Consider the following 25,254-nt stretch of genomic DNA (forward strand, 5'->3'; position numbering starts at 1 on the left):
CAGTACCCTTCAAAGTAGATACCTTGGGACCTCACACAGTTCTCCCAGTTGCTACCAGCTGCCCCACTGTATTTTCCTGAATCTCGTTGACATCTGAAATCTCTTCTCTTTCAAAGGTGATTTTAGTTTTGGGAAAACGCAGAAGTCACAGGGAACCAAATCTGAGTTGAGTCACCTGAATGATTTGATGTTTTTGCCAAAACACTGCACAAGATGTGATGCATGAGTTGGGCGCGTTGTTGTGACGAAGTTGCCAATCACCAGTTGCCCTTAGCTGCGACCTTCTGAGTCATCTGAATAGTTTCTATGGAGGAATGTCCAAACTTAATGCAAAATTTGATGCAGACTCATTGCTCTACTGTCTCAGTCATTTTGAATGCCATGGCCACACAGTATACATGCTCACGCAGTGGCATCTACTGCCCCACCGACTAGTACATTGAAGTCATCATTGTTCACACATGTGCATTCCAGTCCACTCCCCTCAGCTGTCAGGTTATATCACATAAATCATCTCATTATATTAACAGTGATTGGGCTTTTTCCAGACAGACCTCTTATGTGTGTATACCCACAGCAAATGAATATACTACTACTTGCCTTACTTGGTTGTATGGGGACAGTGTATATAAGAGGTGATTTGGAAACTATAATAACTAGTAATACTGTTTATGGGAGAAAAATATGGTGCTTCTGTACAGTTCTGGCATTGTCAAATGGCATGGTTGGTTTTGGTTGGACAGATAAAGTCTGAAATCAACGTATACCAGCACTAGAGCGAACCTTGAAGATAAGTGTCATTTATTTAGAACATAAGTGGCAGAGGAAAATTGTGAAGGGACAGGAAATCTACTACCAGATTGCCTGTTGAGATCACAAGGGAGAGAACTAGGGTATCTGACTGCTAGAAATGTATTCTGTGTACTGCTGGATCAGAAAATTTTGTACAGTTTCATTTTTTTCCCTAGGCTCTATAGCTTAACACAAGCACAGATCAAAATATCTGTTTGTGCCACATTGAATTCAACTGCATTGAACCCAAAATGTTTTATTTTTGTGACATAGCTGATGCTGTCTTAGGTAGTATCTTTTTGTGCTTTATGTGATATTTTACAATACGTGCCTAAGATGTTTATAATTACTTAAGTTACAGGACTGTTTGATCTATATACAGTGATCTGGAAGCAATGTTATAAGCATTTTATGTCCTAACATAAAATGTTATTTTCTTATAGATGTTCCACTATAATAATATTTTAAGAAAGTTATTGGGGGGGATTAGGCTTGACATATGGTGTATTATAGTGAGAAATTGCCTCTCAACATTTTCATGCAGTATACGTGATCATCAGGAATCAATTACTAACATTAAGCAGGAAATAATTGGGTATATAATTAACATTACGTGACCATCATCATAGATATATTTTTTTCATATGTCATTTAGAAGGATAGCTGGCTGGATTTATAGCAACACAACACACTTTTTTAAAAGAAATGGTACCATGGTGTGGATACAATTTTTGGTGAAAGGCATTAAGTTTATTTTGTTAAAGTTAAAAGACCACTTGATAAGCAGAATGTTTCTGTACATACTACAGTAGAAATTAGCTTAGGAGAAGCCAAGTAAATATTTTCTTGAGATTTCAGGGTTTTTTCTTGATTGAAGTAGTTGTCTCTTATTCAGGAATTTGTATTCCTATAAGATGTCCTTTATGGCAAAATTTTCAACTTGATTGCACATCTTTTATATCGTTATCTTAGTCATGAAGTGTTGAACAATATTACCCAGCAATATCCCGTAATATCTCTGTGCTTTGTTCTGTGGTTGATAAACTGTGAAAATTATACCAGCTTTTCAGTCTTGGACTCCAGCTCACGGTCAGCATGTATAATGTATATATTAATAATAGATAAATAAGCCAATGAAAAGATGCTTAGTATTATTACTCATTGGGGAAATGCAAATTAAAACCACAATGAGTTAATACTGTAAACCTATTAGAATATCTAACATTAAAAGAAGTAACCACACCAAGTGTTGACAAGACATAGAAGATGTAGAGGTGTTATACTCTGCTAGTAGGAATGTAAAATGGCCCAGCCATTTTGGAAAACAGTTTGGCTGTATCTTAAAAAGTTAAATAATATAATTACAATATGATCAGCCGTTCCATCTGTAAACTATTTACCCAAAAGAAACAAGAATATGTCCATAAAAAGACTTGTATGTAAATGCCCATAGTAGCTTAATTTGTAATGGGCAAAAACTAGAAACAACCCAAATGACCATCTGCAAGTGAATAGATAAATTCATGTAATGGAATAAATACTACACAGCAATAAAAAGAAGTGAAATATTACATACCATAGGTAAATCCCAAAATAATTATGCTGAGTGAAAAAAGGCAATAAATAAGAACTCATACTGTATGGTTGCATTTATATAAAATTCTGAAAAAATATAAACTAACCTATAGTGACAGAAAACAGATCAGTGGTTACAACTTTTCGGGACGATGAGTAAGTTCATTATCTTGATCATGGTGATGCATGGGTATGTACATATGTCAACACTTTAAATAAATGCAGTTTATTGTAAGTTGATGATACTTCCAATAAAGCTGTTTTTAAAAACTTATATTTAAATTTGGTGTTCTTGAAACTTGTTATTTTTTAAATTTCAGGGAAGAAATCCTTCAGCAATCTTTGTGGGAAAGAGTGTCAACTCATGTGATTGAAAACATCTATCTTCCAGCTGCACAGACCATGAATTCAGGGACTTTTAATACCACAGTGGATATCAAGCTTAAACAGTGGACTGATAAACAGCTTCCGAATAAAGCTGTAGAGGTTAGGATATAATTTAATTAAATGGGTAAGAAGCATTATCTGAAGGGAGTAGGAGCTGTGACGTTTAGATTTTATTCCCATCACAGTGACTACCTTTCTTTTTCTCTTTATACTCCATTTAGTCTGTATTCCTCATCTTTGTGTTGGGATTAAGCTTAACACTGCTACCAGTTACTGCTGTTACAAAACTTTACTAATTGTTACGATGTTGGTCTGAGTATGTTGTTTTTCTTCCAAAGATAGCATTTAACAAAACCACCAAAATTTGCTTCAATGTGAAATATTTTAACATCTGTGGGTAAAGACTCCAGGAAGGGCATGTTTAATTAATTAAACATTTCATATATTGATTATCTGCAAGGCTCAATTATACTTAATAATCATTTACTTAGTTTTTATCTTGTCAGAAGGTTAGATTAAAAATTCTAAGAAAGTGTCTTAAAGAATGCATTTCTGTTACCCATGTTTCTTGGCCCTACCACTTAATAGCTGTGAGATCCTTGGGCTAGTTGCTGAAGGTTTCTCTTATCTATAAAATAAGGGTGGTAATGTTGCCTACCTCATAGATTGTTATAAGGGGTAAATGAGTTAATGTATGTAAAATACTTAGACAATACCTGGCCCGTAGTAGTTGTTCAGTAAATGCAGCTGCTATTACAGTGACGATGATGACCATCATCCAAAGTGATCAGCCATGCATATTACTCTGAAGAATGATTGCTTTAAGAGTCAATGTGTCCTGTACTTCTGTGTGAGGATGCTCACGAAATTAGAATCAGTGTTAAAAATAATCTTGTTTTTCATACCTACCTTAGAAATGTCAGTTTCTGATTAGGTGTTTCACCCCTTTCCTATCCTGTTCTAGTCCTAGCTTCTTCACCTTTGGTTTCAATTTCCTTCAGCCTCCCTTTCTGAGAGCTCTTACAGTCATACAACCTGAGCTGCATGGTCAGCTCTCCGCACATTCATCCCTGCAGTAATTAGAGCTACTGCCAGCACTTCACCAGCTCTCCTCACTACTGACCAACTTTAACAGTTTTGGGGCCCTGTCTTATGACAGGGTATTTTTATATCCTACGGTTCAGGCAGTGGAAGTGGTCATAGAAATGGCAATGACTCTGTCTCTTGCCACTTTGCACCTTCACACTTAGTTGTGGTAGAAAAATGTGGACCTGCTGAAGGTCAGGAAATACTGATTTTAATACCTCCCTGTGTATTCTTGGACAGGCATCTTTCTTTATGCCATAGTTTTCTTCATGCCATAATTTCTTCATGTTTAAAATGAAGAGGGCTAAATATAAAATACCATAACTAGTCTACTTTAAGTATAGTTCTTAATTTCTTTTGACACTGCTCTTCCTTTCACTATTCATGTAATTAGGAGCTAGCTCTAATACAAGGCTGAATAATACTCAGCTGTGTTTGAGAGTGTTGATGCATTGTTTCATATATTTGCACATGGGCAAAAATGTGAAGAAAACTAAATCATTAAGAAATTTTAAACTTTTTACAGTGTGGAAGAAGCAAGCAAACTCAGGTGTAGAGAATGAAGTAAGTGAACTAAGCCTGGTAGCCAGCTAGAGTGCACATCTTATCTAAAGGGGCAGCTCTTGCTCAGCTTTGGCAGGTGGTGGTATAAAGGAATGTGAGTATAGTGTTGCCAGATAGTTCCAGAAGGGCTGGAAATGTAGACTAGTATGTGAAATCACTCAATTTTTAAATACCAGGTACTAATTTTTAAAATTTTAAACACTGTGTATGTCTAGCAACGCATGTCAGGAATTCAAATCAATCCCACCAGATACCAGTGTAAGATCACTAGGCCAGAGTTTATATTTGCTGACTTTTTTAAAATATGGTTTTATATGTATTTTCTGATAAACTGATTTGTTACATCTATTTGACCTAAGTTCATGTGGAGTTTTTTTTCATGTTACACATGAAATAAAAGTGTGTAGTGTTAATTTTTTCTTTTAAATCTAGGTTGCTTGGGAGACGCTACAAGAAGAATTTTCCCGCTTCATGACAGAACCAAAAGGAAAAGAGCATGATGACATATTTGATAAACTTAAGGAGGCTGTTAAGGAAGAAAGTATTAAACGCCACAAGTGGAATGATTTTGCAGAGGACAGTTTGGTATGTCATTTGTATATTAGGATGTCTAGGGTGACCACCTCATACATAGTTTCTCAGATCGATACTTTTATAGGCGACTATTTTATATGACTGAATTAGATTCTGAATTTAAAATAATGAAGGAAAGAAATAGATTCATGATCTGTAATTGACCTTTTGACATTTCTCTGTTCTACAGTTGTCTACTGTTATTTTATTCTTGGCTATCATTTCAGAAAAAAGTCAAACTTCTCAGTAACAGGCTTCTATAAACTTCAACAACTTATCATCCATTAGCCTGAACTAATAGACAGCTGCTTCTCATTTTACCCTCTATGGTAACAAAAGGAATTAGATGCATTGATTTTTAATGGATTCAACTTACGAAATGTTAGACTCCTACAATCATAATCCTAACTACCATGTGTTGAATGCTAACAAGGTACCAGAAACTCTGCTGTGTATTTTGTAAGCATTATTTTTTTTCCAGAACCTAAACCAACTTTATAACAGTATTACAGAAAGCAAAATGTCATTTAATACAACTTGAAGCTGCTATAAATCTAATCTGGCATCATAACTATACAGAGGGTCAAAAGCAAAGGAAAAAAATATTCAATACAGTTAATAAATCCCTATCAGGTATCTGGTGTCAGTTTAAAATGATCTAGCTTTCTTGTAACCATCAAAAATCCACTACTGCCCCTACCAACTCCTGTTCCCAGTGTCCTCAAACCTGTGTAAATCATCAAACTATCTGAAAGAGACAGATGTGCTCAATAACAAACGATCAGTTTTACAAGTAAGCAAGGAGGTTCAATACAAAGCAAGTGTTGCATACAAATATTCCAACAGTGGGAAGTAGTGAAATCTGGACATGTAAAGAAAGAAAGCAATAAAGTTTTAGGCTCCCTGAATATTTAATAGAAGGGAAGAAATCATTTTCTCTTTTGCCTCCCTCCTGGTTCTGGAATGCTGCTGAAGAGCATGTGTTTGAGAAGCATTGGCTGTGTGGGGTGATAGAATCTCTAAACACAGTATGTGGTCAGCAAAATTCTTCCTAATGCTCTAGTCTGTAGATTCTCTCACTTTCTACTAACAGTGAAAAGTCATAGAACTGGAAAGTCAAAAAGGTTCAATATTAAAAAAAGTCCCCAATAAATTTCTCAAACATTAGAAGATTTTCGAGATGTAAGAGATGCTTTTAATCCATGTTAATATTTCCTTATACAATATATTTACTACAATCTGAAAACTAAATATTTATTGTAATTCAATGGGAATTCAAAGACAAGAATCTGGAAGAAGGAAAGCCATTATCTTAATTAGCCTGTTTCCTTTCCACACAACAGCACCTGTTCAAGTAAATAGTACCTTATCAGCTGAAGCTGTCTTTGTTTACTATCATTGGATCAAAATGAGTCATAAAAAGCAGGTAGTTGTATACATAGTAAACTGGAAACAAAACAAAACTCCCTAATTAAAAAAAAAAAAAGGAACCAAGAATATTTAGAATTGGTTATAAAACAAAGTAGTATGTTAAAATGTGAGGGAACAGTGTAAACCAGACCTGTTAAGGTAAGGTTTGGTGTTGGCATTTTGATTCTTCAGGCTTCTAGTCATTGTTACCAGTTGTTGTATAAATTTGCTCGAATAGTGGTGTGAGACCCGAAGTGGTCAGAATTCTTCAGGTCACAAAGCTGAATGTTGTTTAATAAATGAATTTCTTAACTTACTCTTCCCCTTCCTCCAACTCAGTTTCTTTGTGCTCCAGCACTCTTGTGACCGACACGTGGAGTGCTGCTCTCTGGCTTTCCTGACGGCCTGGGCCAGTGCCCAGTCATGATCAATATCTACGTCTCCCACGATCACAATGAGTTTCTCAATTCTTGTTTCACATATCCCACCTTTTATAGTCTTGGTGATGTGTTTGTTCTTGTTGTCAACACAGAATCAAATGTGATGGTTTGTATTGTCATTAACGTGCCTGAATCACCAGCTACTGCACCAGCAATCTGTGGAGGCTTGTGATGATTTTGGTGTCAGTTTGGACAATACGGACTTCCTTGGTGGAGATTTCCATCCTTTATGGGGCATCAGAAATTTTTACCTTCTCTATCTTTACCGTGGGTGGCTCTGAACAACAAATAATTTGTAGCAAAACATCAGTGTGAGCATGAGACACCTCTCCATTAACTTCATGTTGCTTGTCCTCTGTGTCTTCATTCACATCTTGCTTAATAGTGCCTTCCTGTACTCTCTCCTTTGCAGACACCTTTGGGGCAACTACATTTTCCTGGACCACTGTTTCTACTATGCTTCACTGGCACCTGCTTATTTGGCTGGGCTGGCTCCTGACGTGGGTTCCTCCCTCTCTACTAGCTGGGCTGCTCAGCCGGGTTCTCCCTCTACCTCCTGTTCTTCTGGTGCCCTCGGTCACACCATGGTGGCGGGGCTGTACTCTCCCACATCCTCCTCGCCCTCACTGCTGGCTCGGCTCTTAGAAGACAGGGAGGTGGAGTCCTTGTGTCAGAGGCTCCACCTTAGCCTCAGGACCACTCCCAAGTGGTATCTCTTTACTGTTCATTTCTTCTCTGACTACTTTTTCATCTTCCCCAACCTCTACCTGTTTCTTCTCCACTGCATTCAGAGTCTCATGTGAGCTCTTTCCTTCAGTGAGTGCACATGTGGAACTTTAGTGGGGCTTCTATTTCCCTTCTGCCATCCCCGTTCTGTACCATGGCAGTGCTGACAACTCCACAGCCATGTGCTGAAACGCTCTCCCCCACCAGCAGGGCCAGGAAAATCCTTCATAAACAAGGCTTTGGTCCACAACACCAGTAGAGATCCATCTAGAATTCCGGAGACCAGCTTACTAGATTTGGGCTGGCCTGTAAATGTGGGTACTTGCCTGGTGGATCTGTGCTTGCGTGCAGCCACTGTAGTGAAATTTGGACCCCAAGGTCAGGAATTTGGCCTTTGGTGGCTGCTCTGTAGACACAAGCCTATAAAAAGTATGATGTTTCACATATACTTTCCATAGTCTTTCCACAGCCAGATGGTTCAGCAGTTTGAATCCAATGGTGTTTTCAAACTGTTGCAGCTCTGCTGTCTTAACTTTAATGTAAAAGTTACTACACTTATGGAAGTTTTCTAGATTTTTGGCCAGGTAAAACAGTTGATTCTCAGTCTTTGTAAATGAGGAGCCCATTAGCACACACACCCAGCTTTATGTTCGCACCTGGGCATGATGTAGGTTGGTGCCATGCATGGAAGCCTCTTTGCATTTTCTAAGAACTGAGAATCAGCTTGTTCTAGACATAAGCTCCTACGGGTTTTATGCAGCTCTACCACCTTCTCTTCCAGCTCCTTTGTCTGGGAGGGGGCAAACTGCAGTCACTGAGGTGATGCCTGGCATGTTCTTCTGGGTCATAGTCTCCAAGTTCAGCCTGTAGTGTGAAGATCCCAGGAGGGCATGGTCTCAGAAGAACAGGGCAGGCGGCCAGAGGCAACATCCTGCGTGAGCTGCAGGCACAAGAAGTATCTGGGGATATCTTCAGCAGTTGTCTGTCTGTCTTGTGGGAGCTAGCCAGTGTTTTTGCTCATGGCTTTCCTGAAACAGAAGTCCAAAGTATTCCTCCAAGAGATTGAGATTTCACACACTTTTTGAAGTAACACTTATCCGTTAGTAAACTTTCCTTGTTACAGCTGTACTTGGTGCCATCTAGGAGGGTCACTTTACAGTTCTGGTCTTCTTGATGGCTTTTTGAGTGGCCTTTTCTGCTGTTGGCTTCTTGGTCTGCACTTCCTTTGTCTCCCTTTTTGCTGCTGCTTCGGATTTGTCTTTTTGTATTTTCTTTACCTTTTCCTCCTCTTTTTCCTCCTTCAAAATGCTGTGTCTCAGGACCTCTCACTGAAGGTGCTTCTTCCTAACATCAACTTTAATGACCTGTTGTTTTCTCTGAGCTGTTTCTTCAGCATCACCCTTGGCCTGCCTCTCTGCTTCAGGAAGATTCCTCTTTATCTAAAACCTGTTCTTCCACCCGCTTGGGTAAACTCTTTCTTACCTCCTTCATCTTTGGCCACTACTAAGTTATAGAACTTTTGTTTCTTAAGTTACGGGGTTATGAATTGAGAAATGCTCCTACTCTAAGGCAGTCTCTTCAGGAGGCGTGGACTACTTTGGCTATTAGCTGGAGGAGATGATTGGGAATAGTTTTCCTCCTCTGGATCACATGAGTGATTCTGCTGATTTCCTGCTACTTCTTTAAGATTCTTCTTGGTTGTATCTGCTCCTAAATGGTCAAATTCCTTGTTCCCTTCAGCAGAAGAGCCTACTGCAAAAGCCATGGGCACAGCTAATGCCATAGCCAGTTTGTAGTTGCTGTTTTGCCCCAAAGAAGTTATTTTCTAGCCACAGGCTACTACAAGTTGTTCAAACTTTTGGCAATAACACAGGAAGCTGCCCTTTTCACCCATTCTTCCACAAAAATATAGTTAGTTTCTAGGCCTATTTAGTTCTTAAGCATACTCTATATTATTGTTGTTGGCAAAGCTGGGATATAAGCCCCATTTTGTCTAATTATAAAACCTGGCTCCTAACCTCCACCACCTGATAAAATCTTTTGTTATGTAGAACATTCTTGTCACCATAATCAAACCTTGTTAATTTTGCTGCTCTGCTCAGACAGTTATGAGAGGCACTGTTGAAAGATAAGATGAAGCAGTTTTCTAGGAATATGCATATCTGATTGTGGACTGGTTGTAATAAGTTTTTGGAAGAAATAGTTGTCTTTGTATTTATTCTTGTTAGCTCCCTTATTAAGCCTGGCTTTTGGAGAGAATGGTGACATTTTCATTCATTCATTCAACAATTACAAAATTTGGAAATTAATTTTTTTATAATAAATAGCATTTACTGAAGAGTGTTTCAACCTTATAAGCTTCCCTCCCTTACATTTTCCACTGCTGTTAACAGTAAAATAATGGTTATTATTTTTTCCCCTTTTAGTTTTCTTAAAATACTAACATATAAGTCATATGACCAAAAGAAGAGGTAGAGATGAACTGAATTGTTAACTCCTGAATACTAGGGTTATAGGTGTAGGATGCTATGTAGTTAAATGTGTAATACGCCCCTGATTCCTGCAATGGTCTTAAAGATGGTCAGCTAGGAGAAAAGTCTCCATTTGTTTTTTAGACAGAAAGCTGGCAAATGAGCAAATAGGACCATATGCATTTGTGTGGAAGGAACATACTTTTATGTTGTTTTTGGTGCAGCTGTTATTTTGGATGCTCAGGTGCCAATTTGAGTAAAAGTACTGAATAATAAGACACAGATCAAATTAACTATTTTTCTTTCCTTTTTATTTCAGAGAGTTATTCAACACAATGCTTTAGAAGATCGGTCCATATCTGATAAACAGCAGTGGGATGCAGCTATTTATTTTATGGAAGAGGCTCTTCAGGCTCGTCTCAAGGATAGTAAGTAGGGACAAGGGTTACTGAGTTTTGAGTATTCCCAGTGATAAAGGAATCATCCAACTTTGAAGAATATTTGTTAAAAAAGAATTAACATTTCAAGGTCTTTGTTATTAATAATGAAGTTGAATATTATTTGTCGGATTTTTTTTGTCAACTTCTTAGTAACTAAAATATTAAATAAATTAGATATATGTTTATAAGTTCTGATTATCTAAAAAGCTATACTCAAACTATTTTAGTGTTTGCTAGTATACTTATGAGAAGTTCTCAAGCAATTGTACTTTTCATAGGTTGTAAACATATATAATTAAGTTTTTTTGTATATATTCACCCTATCAATTATATAATTTTTCTTCATTTCAACTCACTTTATATTGACAGAATACTTTGAAGTAGCTAAGAAAGCAAGAATATTATGTTACAATTTACATACTTGGTAAATGATAAAATTCATGATGAATTTTTAAAAAATGTTTTAAATTTTTTAGCTGAAAATGCAATTGAAAATATGGTAGGTCCAGATTGGAAAAAGAGGTGGTTATACTGGAAGAATCGGACCCAAGAACAGGTAAATACAAATCTCTGTTCTTATGATGATAAAATTTTGTTCATTTTAATCCACGGAATAAAATGTAACCTTTGCAGATCTCTAGACCAGTCTTAATAATTTCAAATGTTTGTGTCAGCCTTTCTAAAATATAAAATCTTTAAAGTAAACAGTAAACTATGAATGAAAGATTCTTTATAAGTGAAGTAGCCATGTTATTAAAAGAAAGGGGAGATGAAAAATGCCCCTTTGGTGGTTATTTACTTTGTTCATTTCAATCTCTTTTTGAGGTAAATTGAAGATTAAAGTTATAAAAAAAGAAAAAGAATGGCAAGGATTTCAGAGGGTGTAGACTGAATATGGTTAGAATAAAAATATAATGACTTTTTTATTATGTTATCTTCGGATTTTTTTTTTGTTGTATATTTAAATTATGTTCTTTTACATTTTTTGTTCCTATGTTCACAAAATAAGTATAAAGTCTCAGGAACTAGAATTGTAGAATTCACTTATTTACATTTAATGAGCACTTCAGAAGAACAAAATGGTAAACACAAGTGTAAATAACCTTACAAATAAGTAAAAGAGGGAAAATGTATAAATTATTAAAGTCCCCATCCTCCACCCTTTTTATTCCTTTCTATTGTGTCTTTTTTTCCTACCTAACATTCTGTCTTACACTACTGTCTCATTCTTGTTCATTCCTTAAATAAAAGAATGTAAACGGAGTATAGAATTAGAATATATAAAGTAGGAAATGATGAATAAGAAAAAGAGGTGGCACCTAACCCACTTTGTTGTTTCTGAATCCATGTGATGATAGAAGGGAGACAAAGACATGGAAATAAAGAAAAGCTAAAGAGAATGAAATATTACCAGATTACACACTATTCCTATTTTCTTTTTTATTTTAAATACGAAGTTAGTTTAATTATATAATCAACACCCTTTTTTTTCTAGTTTCATGCATTTCTGGTTTTATAAGCTATCAGATGAGTCCCAATTTGTCTTAAAATAGTGAAAGGACAGTATCCTCTTTTTTTCTAAAATGGTTTTTGTGGGGGGAAAAGAGTCATTAGGAGACTGAGAGAAGCTGAAGAAGTGGACCGGGTTAATGATTCGATTATGCCTGTGTTCAGTACGTGTCAGCTATCCCTACTACACACACAGGCTGGGAGGAGGAGGTTCGCCAGAAAAAAGCTTCTAGGGGACCCATCAGAGGTTTCTGACTCTGAGACAAAAGAAGGTACCAGTTGGGGGGAGAAGAAAAAAAACTGGTATAAGGCAAATAAACACCAAAGAAAAATGATGTCTGGCTTTTAAGTCCTAATGAAATAAGCTTAGAGCCTCCAGACAATGAGGACAAAACTTGCCTCAGCAACGTGTGGTAAATATGCTTTGGCCAGACACTCTCAGAGAGAAATGATTCCTGGTTGTAAGTTACTTTTCTCAAGAACTTAAACCCATAGGGTTCAAGAGAATCAGAGGACTTAGTTTTAAAGTCATACAAGGATGTGCATCCAAGAAGAGGAATATGGAAACCCTTCAGAGAAGAGCATTCATCTCCCCAGGGTTTCAGGGCACAGCCTGTGAGAGACTCAAGGTCACTTTAGAACAGGGGCCATAATTTGGATCGTAGAATGGGAGACATCAGAATCACATGGGAGGTGTTTGTGTATGTTTGTTTATTCTTTCAAAACAAAGCCTGCTGTCAGACTCCTGTCCAGCTCTTTTTCTCTTAATCTTGCTAACCCTCCCACTCCCAGTTGAAAACCACTGTTCTAGACCTCATACCTGGAAATTACCAAAAGGAACAAATTCTAGAGGAGGTCGAGAATATCTCTGGGTCACACTTTGCAAGTTTAAGGCAGCCATCGACAATTCTTTCTGTCTTTTTGACCAGATTTATCAGGAAAAGAGACTTAAGAGTGTTCTGTGTTAAAGAGCATAAATCCATTCTCTGAAAACTGATTTGTGCTTTGTGGTATTACTTTTTCCTTAGTTTTCTAGGAAAAATCTATCTCTTTGAAAATTCTCACCTTGTTTGAGCTGAAATAATGCAGATCTTGGTCAGAAGAGATGGGAGAGGCGTGTTGTCCTGAAGACTGAGTGAGATGAGGACAGATGCACAGGTGGAAGTGCCAACAGGACAGGAGAAGTTGGGGAATATCCTATTGACCGATTTCCTTCCTGCCTCAGACCAGATAGCAGACGTTTAAGGAAATAGTGAAATTTCTCTTATTAAATAACATTTCTTCTAAAATGTCATGTTTTCAGAGAATATTAATTAGTAGTTCTGTTTATAAGCCAATTTTTTTTTAAGTTTATTTTTGTATAAATGCTCAAATTCTGTAGCTTGGTGTAGTTTGGGCTAAGTGCTCTAGTAATAACTTGTTTAATCGGTGAATTTGAAGCACTTTTACCATGCAATTTTAAAAGAAGGATTGAAAAATGAAAAGATACACTTAACTTGACACTGTATAAGATAAGAGCCTTATTTTCCAGACTTATCTCTAGTGTGTATACGTTTTCCTCCTTTGGTGAAGAGATTATTAATAATTACAGAGAAGAAGCTGGAAGTGAATTTAAGATAGGCACCTTACAGAAGCAATCTGAACCATGCTTTTTTAATGAAAAGACTTTTTAAAAATCCCACTATGAATTTTATATTTAATTTATTGGAAAAGAAACATGTCAACAGGTACCAGTCTCATAGTCATCCAGTCCTTAAATGTAAGGAATTTATTAGAACATTATCTCTTCTCATGTATTCAGGGTTCTTTTTCCCAGACTAAAATCATACTCTAAGGTCAAGAATGAAAGTACACAGTGAGATGGCTGGTATTGTAACTTCAACAGTAAACTATTTTAGCAAAAGTAAAATATAGCAAATTGGGCTAAATCAGTCTTTATTTCTCTTTCTACCTCTCTCCCTCTCTCCCCCCCCCACCCCGCTTTCCTCCTTTCTCTCTTCCTCCCTCTCTCCCTCCCTCCCTGTTTCTTTCTTCCTTCCTTTTCTTCCTTCTTCCATTCTTCTGGGCTGCCCTGCATTCATAAACCAGAGCACTATGTACTTTCTTGTTTGTTTTGATTGAACTTGTGTCACCTATTGTGCAATAGCAATATATTTATTAAAATTAGAACTCTGTCTTTGTAAGTGTGCCAAATAATGAACCAAGTAAACATCGTCTACTTTTAAATATTTTAAAGTGCGTTCACAATGAAACCAAGAATGAATTGGAGAAGATGTTGAAATGTAATGAGGAGCACCCAGCTTATCTTGCAAATGACGAGATAACTACAGTCCGAAAAAACCTCGAATCCCGAGGAGTAACAGTAGATCCAAGCCTGGTAATAAATACGCCAAAAAGTGTGAACTTGCTTCCTTAATCTTTATTTCCTTTTGAATAATGTCTTTGGATTCTCTTTTTTCCTCACTTATAATAAATATATAAGTATAAAAATAACTACAGTTTAGGCTACTTTTTGCTTACCTTCATGATTCTCATTTGGAGAAAGTTTTCTTAAAAAACCTGTTTCTGGGCCTCTATTTCCTAGTTAGGGTGTAAGGGATCAAAACCTCATTTACTGTATAAATTTTTAAAATCTAAAACCTTAAAATGGTAAACAGTGGGTAAATTTGAATGAGGCACAGACAAGTACAACCATGTTACTTGTTAAATTTTGGCTATTTATTGCTAGAGATCACATACTAATGTTGGTATGCTACTTGAAAAATTGATAAAAGAATCTTAAAATTTTTGAAAGCCAAAAATGACATAGAAGAAGAGAGTTAGAAAGATATCGGTCTACTAAACCTTTGCAGAAGTCTTCACAATGTCAGAAGTCATTTTGCCCTATTATAAATTACCATATCTTATAAATAGTTGATTTTAAAAAACAAATATTTTGATAGATGCATTATTAAGTATGACAAATGGACACTCAGCATATTGATTTTTTATGAATTGACTAGAATGGTAAGGTACATAGCATAGTAGAATGATTCCTATTTTCCAGAGAAACTTAGTTTCACAGATAAAGGAGCAAAGTTCGTATCTGTTTTATGTGTACAAGGGTATGATTGCTTTCTTCTTCAAAACCTGAAGACTATAGAATACGTAATGCAAAAAAAGAAGAAAAAAGTCATCTCATTTTAATATTAGCTTAAGTGAAACCCAACAAAAAAAGTAATTCTACTGGGGGAAACAGTCATAACAAATTTCAGAGCCACATATAATTCTTTTAAAGATGGCCTTCTATTATGTTTTCTTATTTGAGAAATGAGTATACTTATTTTAAATCCCACCACAGGTCAGAACAAGAAAACTGAAATTCAAAATAGTTAAAGCTGTTATACATATAGCTTTATTTATAAATTGAAAATGAAATTAAGACTAATGATTACATGAAATTATTAGTTGACTATGGCTTTAATTTATCCACATTGCCCTAGCTCTCATTAACAGTAAGTTATATTCAGTTTGATACTTTCAAATTTCATGTGGCTATAAGTGTTGATATTTTGGTTAGTGCAGGGGGAGGGGCCTTGTCCATATATATGATATGGATTGGCTGCATGTCTTAATTACTTTCTGGGAACAAGAAAATGTCAGGTTTTTGTCCAAAAGACACTTTGTTCAGTGTACTTTATAAAGCTATAAAATAGGTAGCAAAGTACTATGACTGGAATAGTGGATGTACTGGATGTCAGGAGATGTGAAATCTAGTACAGTTTCATTTTATTTTCTAGTAATATTACCTTTAATAATTGGTATAACCTTTCTGAGCCCCTTTTTTCATCAGTCATATGGTGTTGATATTATTATTATTATTGTTATGCTTTTAAAAAGACAGTGGTACGAAAGAACATTGAACACTCTGAAGAGTATATTGCAAAAACATGGAGTGTGTCATATTGATGTAGTAACTGAAATTTAATGATCAGAAAGGAAGTATTGTTGGGTTGGTTGATGGCCATGGTCTGAGACCAACATCCTAGTCCCTAACTCTGTCCAAGGCTCACAACCTATTTTTGCCTTGGAATCTTTACCTTGAATTAGGGGAAGATAATCCTTACTTGTCTGCTCTACAAGATGATGATTTTAATGTAGCAGCAAGGCTTGTTAAAAACACTTGCAAATTTTGAAGTACATAAACTGGTAAGGGGACAGAGTAGTAGTAGTAAATGTAAATCTAATCTTTGTCTTGAAAAAAATAATGCATAAAAAAGGTTGGTAGAATAACAACTTTGCAGTTGGTTTTAATGAACTTTTTTATAAATATACTTTGTATATGACTTTTCAGAATGTGTTTGATTAACCTGACAAGTGTATAATAACTCTTTGGTGTTTGTTTTCTTTTTTTCATTTTAGATTAAGGACACTTGGCACCAAGTCTATAGACGACATTTCTTAAAAACAGCTCTAAACCATTGTAACCTTTGTCGAAGAGGCTTTTATTACTACCAAAGGCATTTTGTAGATTCTGAGGTAAGGTTTCCACAAACAAGTAGAAATGTTTCTTAGCAATAGTTTTTTTAGATGCTTAGGTGTAAACTTCAGCTTTAGCATTAATTTTAAGTCCTTTGATCTTCTGGAAAAAATGTGTCATGTATAAAGAATACCTTAATCCATATATTTTCAAAGATATTTGCCACTTTGATAAAATGTGCATCTTACATGCACATCATCCCAGTGCCTCTAAGATTATGTGTACATGTAGTAGGTACTAAACCACTTTTTAAAAGTTTTTTAATTAACTTTGTATGTTAGAAAATAATACATTCCCATTGTAGACGGTAAAAGCAATAAATAAATTTTTTTAAAATGCAAAAGGAAATAGTCCCTTATAATCCTTGACCTAGAAGTAATGTCAATTAACATTTTTATTTATTTTTGTTCAGCTCTTTTGTATGTGTATAACATAATCATACATTTGCATAATGGAAATTATATTGCAAAACAATTTTTGTGCTAACTTCCTGTATTATGTTATAAGTTTAATTCTTTATATCACTAAAATCTTGTTTTAAATAATTCTTTTAAAGAACTATGAAGTTCTTGGACAATTATAAATAGTTTAGTGTCACATTTTACAAAATAACCTGTAGGTGGCAGGAGATGATATATTTTGAGCATTTTCTTACAAGCAGAAATATTTTTAATGTATCCTTCTGAAAGAGCTCTATCAATCAGTGATCTTATGTGAGACCCTTACAATGCTTTTCTTTAGAGTGTTCAGTGGCTTAAAATAAATTTACATTTAAGTGCGCCTATGTAAAAAATGGCAACATTTTTTACGCAATTTTAATTGTTGAACAGACCTCTTACAAAATAAGCTTCTTTTTTAAAAATATCATTAGTTTATTTTCATATACAGCTGAATTTCAAAAATTTCTTTAGTATACACTCAAAGAAAAGAGGTTAACTTAAGGACATTTTTTAACATGATTGTGAGTTGTAACTAAATACAAATTACGGATTTTATAATATGCAATGGATTTCTACTTGTATATAATGTAATGAAATGCCCTACTTCTCCAGTTTATTTACTTTGTCATTGGAATCAAAGCTTAGTTATATAGGTGTGGGGCAGATAGAACCCAAATCATAAAGAATTTAATGGATCATGTGCAGAAAAGATTCGGTAGCATATATCTACAATAGGAATATGAGTATATATATTAGATAAATCTCAATATTTTTACTTAAAGTTCAGTCTGTAGTTACTCACTTTAGTAGCTGTTGTGTTTATGATTAAATTCATGTTTAAATTTGCATTTGGTAATCTTAATTACCTAATATTTCAGTTGGAATGCAATGATGTTGTCCTGTTTTGGCGAATACAGCGCATGCTCGCAATCACCGCAAACACTTTAAGACAACAACTTACAAACACTGAAGGTAAGCCACAGAGGGACCATTTTCTAATTCTGACATTATAAATAATAGTAATAACATCCATATTTAAAAGCATTCCCAAATACTTCCTTTACAGTAGTTTTATTTAAAAAAACTGGAAATTACTATTCGCCCCTAAAATATTCATGCAGATAAATTGTAGTTGAAAAAGATGAGAGTTAAAACATACCAGGAATCTCTTTATTACACAAAAACTCTGTTAGAAAAAAAACTGTTAAGCATCATTTGGTTTTTTGATAAATCTGCATTTCTGCTAAAGTGTTAGGTCTTGAGAATATTACTTTCTCTGAGATATGTATTTTATGTTGTTAAAAGTACTGTATAATAGGTAAATATTCTCCGTATAACTGAGAAGTCTGAACTTAATAGATTAATGTGATGAGAAAAATAAGAACTTACTCTCCATATATTGTTAATTTCACATCTTTGTGCATTCATAAAAATGGTGCTCCTTGGTGTTTTTATTTACTTTGAACAGTCAGACGATTAGAGAAAAATGTTAAAGAAGTATTGGAAGATTTTGCTGAAGATAGCGAAAAGAAGGTTAAGTTGCTTACTGGTAAACGAGTTCAGCTGGCTGAAGACCTCAGTAAGTAGTTTTTCCTGCCTTTTCACCATCCCCATTTCTATTTATTTGTTGACCCATTTAATCTCAAACTTATAGAAAAGTATATACAATGACCTTTGTTCCCTGAACTGTTTGAGGGAAAGATGCTAACTTGAAGCCCCATTGCTTCCAAGTATTTTAATGTGTTTTTCTTAGAAACAAGGATTTTCTAGCAACCATAATGCAATCATTAAAACCAGGATTTTAACACTAATACATTACTACATTTAATTTCACACCTCATTCAAATTTCCCCTGTTGTCCTAATATTGTCCTTCCATGTAACAAGATGTTCCATGCTCTTTCTATATTTCCCTGATCCAGGTTTTCCTTTTTTTTTTTTGGAGAATGGTATATAGAAATCAAAGCTGGGAACTAGATATGCTCGTTGTTCCTGGAATACTGTTGCTTCGAGACTCCCTCAGTGGAAAGAGCTAGGAAACAAATGTTGCGTTTGTGCATGTGCACATGTAGGAGACACATATACACAGTTGCATCGATATTCCTAGTCATATGTATGTGTGTATACTGAAAACCATAACCTGACGCTGATAGTCACCATTTTAATCCAATAATACAGGATTTGTTCTAGTTTGCTCCTTTTCCATTTCTAACTCCTTTTTCTGACAGAAATCTGGCTTGTGGTAACGTTAATATGTTTACTTATGTTTATCAGTTCTTCTGTATGTAACCAAAATTGCTACTATCTCCTTCATTGACCATTGTCCTTTTCCCGCAGCTCAGGCTCCAGGCCACTACCGTAGTGCCTAACCATGTTGGTACCTTTTCCACCTCATCCGGGCTCTGACATCTCACATCCTCTTGCCCTTCTTTACTGGGTCCTTTTTACCGAGCCCATGTTGGGACCCTTTCTGCAGACATCTCCCCTTCTCATTCTTCCCTCCCCCTGCTCCCTACACCGGAACTCCCTCCCCACCTTAAGCCAGACTGAGTTTTTGTGGAGACAGGCTCTTCATCCTTCTTGTGCTCCAGCATCCTGTACCAGGCTGCCTTCCTAAACAGATGCTCTCCTCACCCCTGGGCCATGCCCCCAACACCCCCATGTGAACACCCTCTCAGACTTGATCCGGCTTCTCACCTACACTAGGCAATGTGGCTTTCCCTTTCCCCGCACCATGCTCTATCCCAGTCCAGCTTGACCTTATTAATCACTTTGTCACTTTGTTTTGGGTGGAGGGTATTTAGTTCTTTTCCTGACACTAGTAGGTTCCTAGCTTTAAGATGTTTTGATTGCATATTAAGATTTACTTAGATCATTGAGAATCCAAGGAAGTCAGTGAAAGATTAATATTATTAAATAAAAATAAAATTACTAGGGGTTGGTGCTTCTATTCGAGCTTACCTCATTACAAGTTTTCCTTATTTCAGCCTCCTGAAGCAAAGTACTTTTTCTTTCAATGCATACTTAAGTTTATTGTCTAATGAGTTTTCTGATATCTAAAAGAAAGCGTATGGTGATTGGAAAGAAGTTCTTCACCTGGGGCAGGTGGCTCGGTTGGTTGGAGTGTTGTCCCAATACACCAAGGTTGCGGATTCATTCCCCGGTCAGGGCACATACAAGAAGCAGCCATTGAGTACATGAATGAGTGGAACAACAAATCAATGTTTCTTTCTCTCTTAAAAAAATCATTAAGTTCTTCAAATTTGAAAACCATCTCTAAGCTAAATTTATATCCCTACAAAACAATCCCTCAAGTCTCCAATAGAAAGCAGGCAGTTTTCCTATTTAATATCCTGTGCCTAAGCAACGTGCTGTCCTCCACAGCTTGCCTTTTCATTCTCTCTCCCTTTCTAAGTTACCTGAGCTTTTCATTTCTGTCTTTTCCTTCATTTCCTTTAAATAATCTTTTTTTGAAACATATTCCATTTTAACTTTTATTTCCATTTTCTGTTGCCTTTTATTTTTTTTTTTATGCCACTCTGGCAACTTACTAAAGTTTCTGCTAACTTACAGAAGTTCTGTGTTTAACTCATAATTGCCACGTACTAGCTGTGTTATCTTAGGCAGGGTTTCTCCCAGAGCCTTGGCTTCTGTGTGAAAATGACTACCACTATCATAGCTAGTGCACAGGATAATTAGGAGCATTAGTTCAAAAGCATTTGAAAGTCCCTGGTTCACAGTTCTATGCTGAATTAGTACTCTTCCAGGAAGAGGGGTATCCCTATCACAGAGCACACAAATGTATTTGTATTCCCCAGGGCATCGTTATCAGACAGCGAAACACCTCAATGTATTTTACTGTATATATACTTTTAAGGGATTAAGAAAAAAACAATGTGTCTTTTCTCATGTTTTATAATAGAACCTTGTGTGTAACCCTATCACTTTTCATTCCCAATTTGATTTTTTAAAGAAAGTGTAGTGCTAACACAAATTTGTATACTGTCAAACCAGCTCGGATGGCCTGCTGGTTTTCTTGAGAAACTCATGACTCCCTTGAAATGATTTACTACTCTGTATATATAAAATTATGGTCACGTTAATGTACCAGATAATGTCCTTGGAAGCAAGTGTTTTGCCTGTGACTCAGCTTCACCAGTCACACGAAGGGAGATGAGCCATGACTTCGTCCACTGGTTGAGAAAGAATCTTGAATATCTTTCCTTACTGTTTATCTTCAGTCTCATACTTGGGAATATGGTCATTGATACTTTCAACAGGAAAACTTTTAAAGTTTAACAGTTGCTACTGTATTACACAAGTCAAAGTGTCTAGTGTACATATTCAGTTAGAATATAGTATATTAACAATTTAGAGGAGTCAAGAGAGTTTTTGCTATAATTTTTAAATTGTATAGAGTAGAATACTGTAGAGATTGGTAAAATTTGATGACATCAGACTTATCACACTTTACTTTGGGGACTTACCAACTGATCGTCCTCTAAGATGAGTACATAAGAAGTAGTATGGTGGTTTCTCATACTCTGGAGAAGATAGACCATGTTCACTAGTGAGATGAAATCATGAAGCCTGAGTTAGGAAGGTCAGAGAAATGACAGAAGAGACCAGACAACCTTTTCTAGTCTCAGGAGGCTCGTGGGAAGAGAAGTCATACCCAGGAACTAGGACTCTTTGGAGATGTGGTAAGATTCCAGAGCTGGAACTGGGAAAGGTAGGATGAACCTGGGGGCATCTTAAGATACAGAAAATAGGAAGCACTTGAAGAACAGCGGGGGCACATCAGCAGGATACAGAGGCTCCAGCTGGCCAAGACTAGGACAGGGGGCATCAGAATAAATAGAGTTATATATTGTGACCCATTGAATAAAACATCCATAAATAAATAATTATATAAATAACTGAATAGAATAAGCGATGGGGAATGGGATATGTGTATAATCACACACAATATCACTGCACGAACTAATTAAAAAATGGAAAAATAATTTTGCAGTGGAGAAGCCTGGCAATACTACCAAGTCAAGCAAAGTTAGTATCAGTAAGGGTCAAATCAGACCTGTGTGGTGTGTTCGGAATGAGGAGAGAGGAACCCAGCATCACTTCCAGGATATTCTTACTAACGATGTATAATGAAGTCTAATTATAAAAATACAGCAGAAAACCTAAGTTAAGACATGATCTACAAAATAGCTAGCCGTGTAATCTTCAAATATATCAAAGTCGTGAGAGGCAAGGAAAGACTGAGAAACTATTCCAGGTTGAAAGAGACTAAAGACATGCAATGTGTGGTCCTGCACTGGACCTTTTTGCTCTAAAGGTCACTAATGGTCCAGTTGGTAAAACTTGAAAAGGATCTGAGGGTTACGTGGTAGTAATACCTCAATGTTAATTTTTAAACTTTACTTACTTGTAGCTAATACACCATAGAATATCTGGTGCTTTGAGAGCATAACGGCAATAAATGATTCAGGAAATATATGTTCTTTGTAGTGTTCTGACAACTTTTCTCTAAGTCTGAGATTATTTATATGAAAGGGTCAAAAAAGGTTCAATTTTTCTTTTATAACTGATTAATGGGTCAGGTTCATATGAAAATAATTTAGAGAAAATGAGACTTTTGAAAACAAGATCTCTGAAGACCGCAAAAGACTGTTATCTCATGGACAATTTACTAAGATATATAACTCATCTTTCCACCTTAATTTCTTATCTGCCCACTGTGACTTTGATGAAATTATTTTGATTTTGTAGTGACTTTTATTTCAAAGGATGCTAATAGATATTTAAATATACTGTTAGATAAAATCTATTTGGATTCCCAGCAGAATTTTTGTTTCCAACCTATTTATTTAGACAAGCTGCAGTTTTTAAACGCTTTCTTTGGAGAGGGGAAGATTGGTAAATTGTAGCTTAAATCAAAGTTTTTCTTTCTATTATCTGTTTTATGATTTATAAAACTTATTTTATGATTGTCGTCATATAGAACAAGTAATAGTGCTATCATCTCACAGACTTTTTTTAAAGAATTTTTTTCTCCATCCTACACCAGCACTGGTAATAATTGCTGGTAATGTTGCTAAACTGAATTTCATCAGTACTGCCTGGAATTCTCTTGTTGTTTGCTATGAATATTGTGCCAGCTCTTAACTAGGTTATTGTGAGTGTTTGGACCTTAAAACAATTGCTTAGGATTCATAGCTTAGGTTTCTTTTAAAGCTCTAGTTCACTAAAGCTCGAGTTATACCTTTCATTCTCTGTGTACATAATCAAAAAATCATTGCTACCCAGGAATTAAAGGGGCATTACCAATCATTTAGATCACTCTTTCTAATAACTACTGGGTCTCTCATTTTACAATAGATTCCTTTTCATTTTTGTATCAGAACTTGAAATGGTTTATGAATGTATATTGGAATATTTTTCTCTCCAGTGTATGTTGGAATGTATTGGAATATTGGACTATATTGGAATGTATATTGGAATATTAGATGATGTGCTTTACATAATCTAACATGTGGGAGATCATAGGTACAGTCCTTTTCTTCATTTTATAGATCAAGAAATGGAGACTTAGAAACACATTGATAATAAGTGGTAAAGCCAACATTTGAACCCAGGTCTTTTAATTACTGTGCCAAACTAATTTAAAGAGAAAACCTCAAGCCACTGGAAAATATAATTACATAAAATGGTTCTTTATATTTAGAAGCTTTCATAGTTAATCACATCCTTTACGGGGTAGATAACAAAGACAGACATACTAGTTATAATGATCATCAATCATCTGTGTATTTCCTATATTATATAAAGCTTTGCAATTTAAACTGTCAAAAAGTTATGAAAAGTTTGATAGAATTAGGATGTCTGAGTAAGAGAACACTAAAGTGTGAATGAAGCCACTCAACAGATCAAAGGAAGTTACTTTTCTTTATATGACTTGTAGTCATGTCTGTCAAATTCCACCATAGTTAAGATGTATCTGAGCGCCCAAAACTCAGACACAGCTTTTCAGTGTGATGTGTTTAGGCTTAGAGCCTTAAGATCCAGTTATAGCAGATACAGAATATTTTTTTTATTTTTTGAGCAATTGAGGCTTTTTGTTGAGCTAGTCTGTGAGGGTTGAAATATTTTGCAGTAAGCTTCAATGTATTTCCTCATATTTCTTGTATTTCATAAAAGATATGCTTCATTCAAAACTGAATATTTTGTATTTTCATCTCATTTACCAATAAAATGTGACAAGGGTGGTAAACTCCTTTTCTTGGGCTGCCGTTGCACAGGCATATTTTAATGCTGTAGCGTGATATCCTTAATGTGAAAACCAGTGTTGCTTAAAGAGGCTGGTAAATTAGAATTTTCCAATATCCGTGGCTTTTTTTCTCTGGCAGTTAATTTGCTCTGCTGACGCCCTACGCGAGGTGGCAACAGCTGGCCTTTTTACTAGAGCTGGGGGATTAGAGAGAAGGAATCACAGCAGCGTGCTCGGCCTCTTGCCTCTGTTGACTGTTCTTTATTGTTTGATGCCTGAGCATCTCCCAGACAGCAAGCAATTGTTTCTTGAAACTTAAAGTTTGTTTCTCCTGGGAGCGTACAATGCTGGTGGGGCTTGTCTTTGTGTCTCTTCACTTTCCCAGTCTCCTCTCATCCTCTACCCTATGCTTTCTCTTGATAATTAGAAAGGAGCAAAGATACAAGCTTTGTATCTTAGTGTGCAGGAGATTCAGTTTTGACTTGAAAAACTTAGAAATATAGACTACAGATAGAAACGTTTTTCCCCCTGAGCTACCAAATACTCAGTAACAAATCGTTTTTATAATGAAAACTTTGTTCTTCATAATTAATGTACTAGTACATTTTTGAAATCATGGTGATAAAAACAGAATGAGCCAATACCACCACTTTAAAAGTTAAGATCAAAAGAGAAATGCACCATAGCTGCTTAAGTCTAAAAAGACCCTTTCACTAGCTGTGAAACATAATTCTAACTTAAAGGATATTTAAGAAATATCTTCATGCCACATTGAAACGTGAATAAAAAGTAGTCAGAACATAGGTAGAAGGAACCCTCAGCCATAATGATCTTGTTATTTTTCATTTAGAAAAGGAAAATATAAAGATATTCTTGAATTTAATTTCCATTATTTCCTCCAATTCCTAAACCTCTCCCATACCTGCCTTGTGCTTGAGGGCCACTGTAGATAAAAACAGTGGGCGTCAAGTAGTGTGCCACTGAAACAATCCTAGAAAGATTACTATAGTCAGAATTTGGAATATAAAATTATAGAAAAGGGAGGTCAGATAT

General features: G+C 35.7%; 1 protein-coding gene and 1 pseudogene across 4 annotated transcripts in view; one reads left to right on the plus strand and one right to left on the minus strand.

The window, feature by feature from the left end:
* Positions 1-25,254, plus strand: part of OPA1 (OPA1 mitochondrial dynamin like GTPase) — an 88,592-nt gene that overhangs the window by 48,456 nt on the left and 14,882 nt on the right. For all 4 annotated transcript variants that reach the window (XM_054585139.1, XM_054585141.1, XM_054585140.1 and 1 more), the window contains 8 exons: positions 2,688-2,853; positions 4,837-4,989; positions 10,344-10,452; positions 10,941-11,020; positions 14,210-14,350; positions 16,375-16,491; positions 17,811-17,904; positions 18,401-18,511. In XM_054585139.1, coding sequence (XP_054441114.1) covers positions 2,688-2,853; positions 4,837-4,989; positions 10,344-10,452; positions 10,941-11,020; positions 14,210-14,350; positions 16,375-16,491; positions 17,811-17,904; positions 18,401-18,511 — 971 coding nt within the window. The remainder of the gene's footprint in view (positions 1-2,687; positions 2,854-4,836; positions 4,990-10,343; positions 10,453-10,940; positions 11,021-14,209; positions 14,351-16,374; positions 16,492-17,810; positions 17,905-18,400; positions 18,512-25,254) is intronic.
* On the minus strand, positions 6,701-9,318 carry LOC129079890 (band 4.1-like protein 2; annotated as a pseudogene).

Source organism: Pteronotus mesoamericanus, unplaced genomic scaffold, assembly GCF_021234165.1.
Source record: "Pteronotus mesoamericanus isolate MK-2021 breed Mesoamerican mustached bat unplaced genomic scaffold, CSHL_Meso_final contig_82, whole genome shotgun sequence".
In the NCBI taxonomy this organism is placed as follows: Eukaryota; Metazoa; Chordata; class Mammalia; order Chiroptera; family Mormoopidae; genus Pteronotus; species Pteronotus mesoamericanus.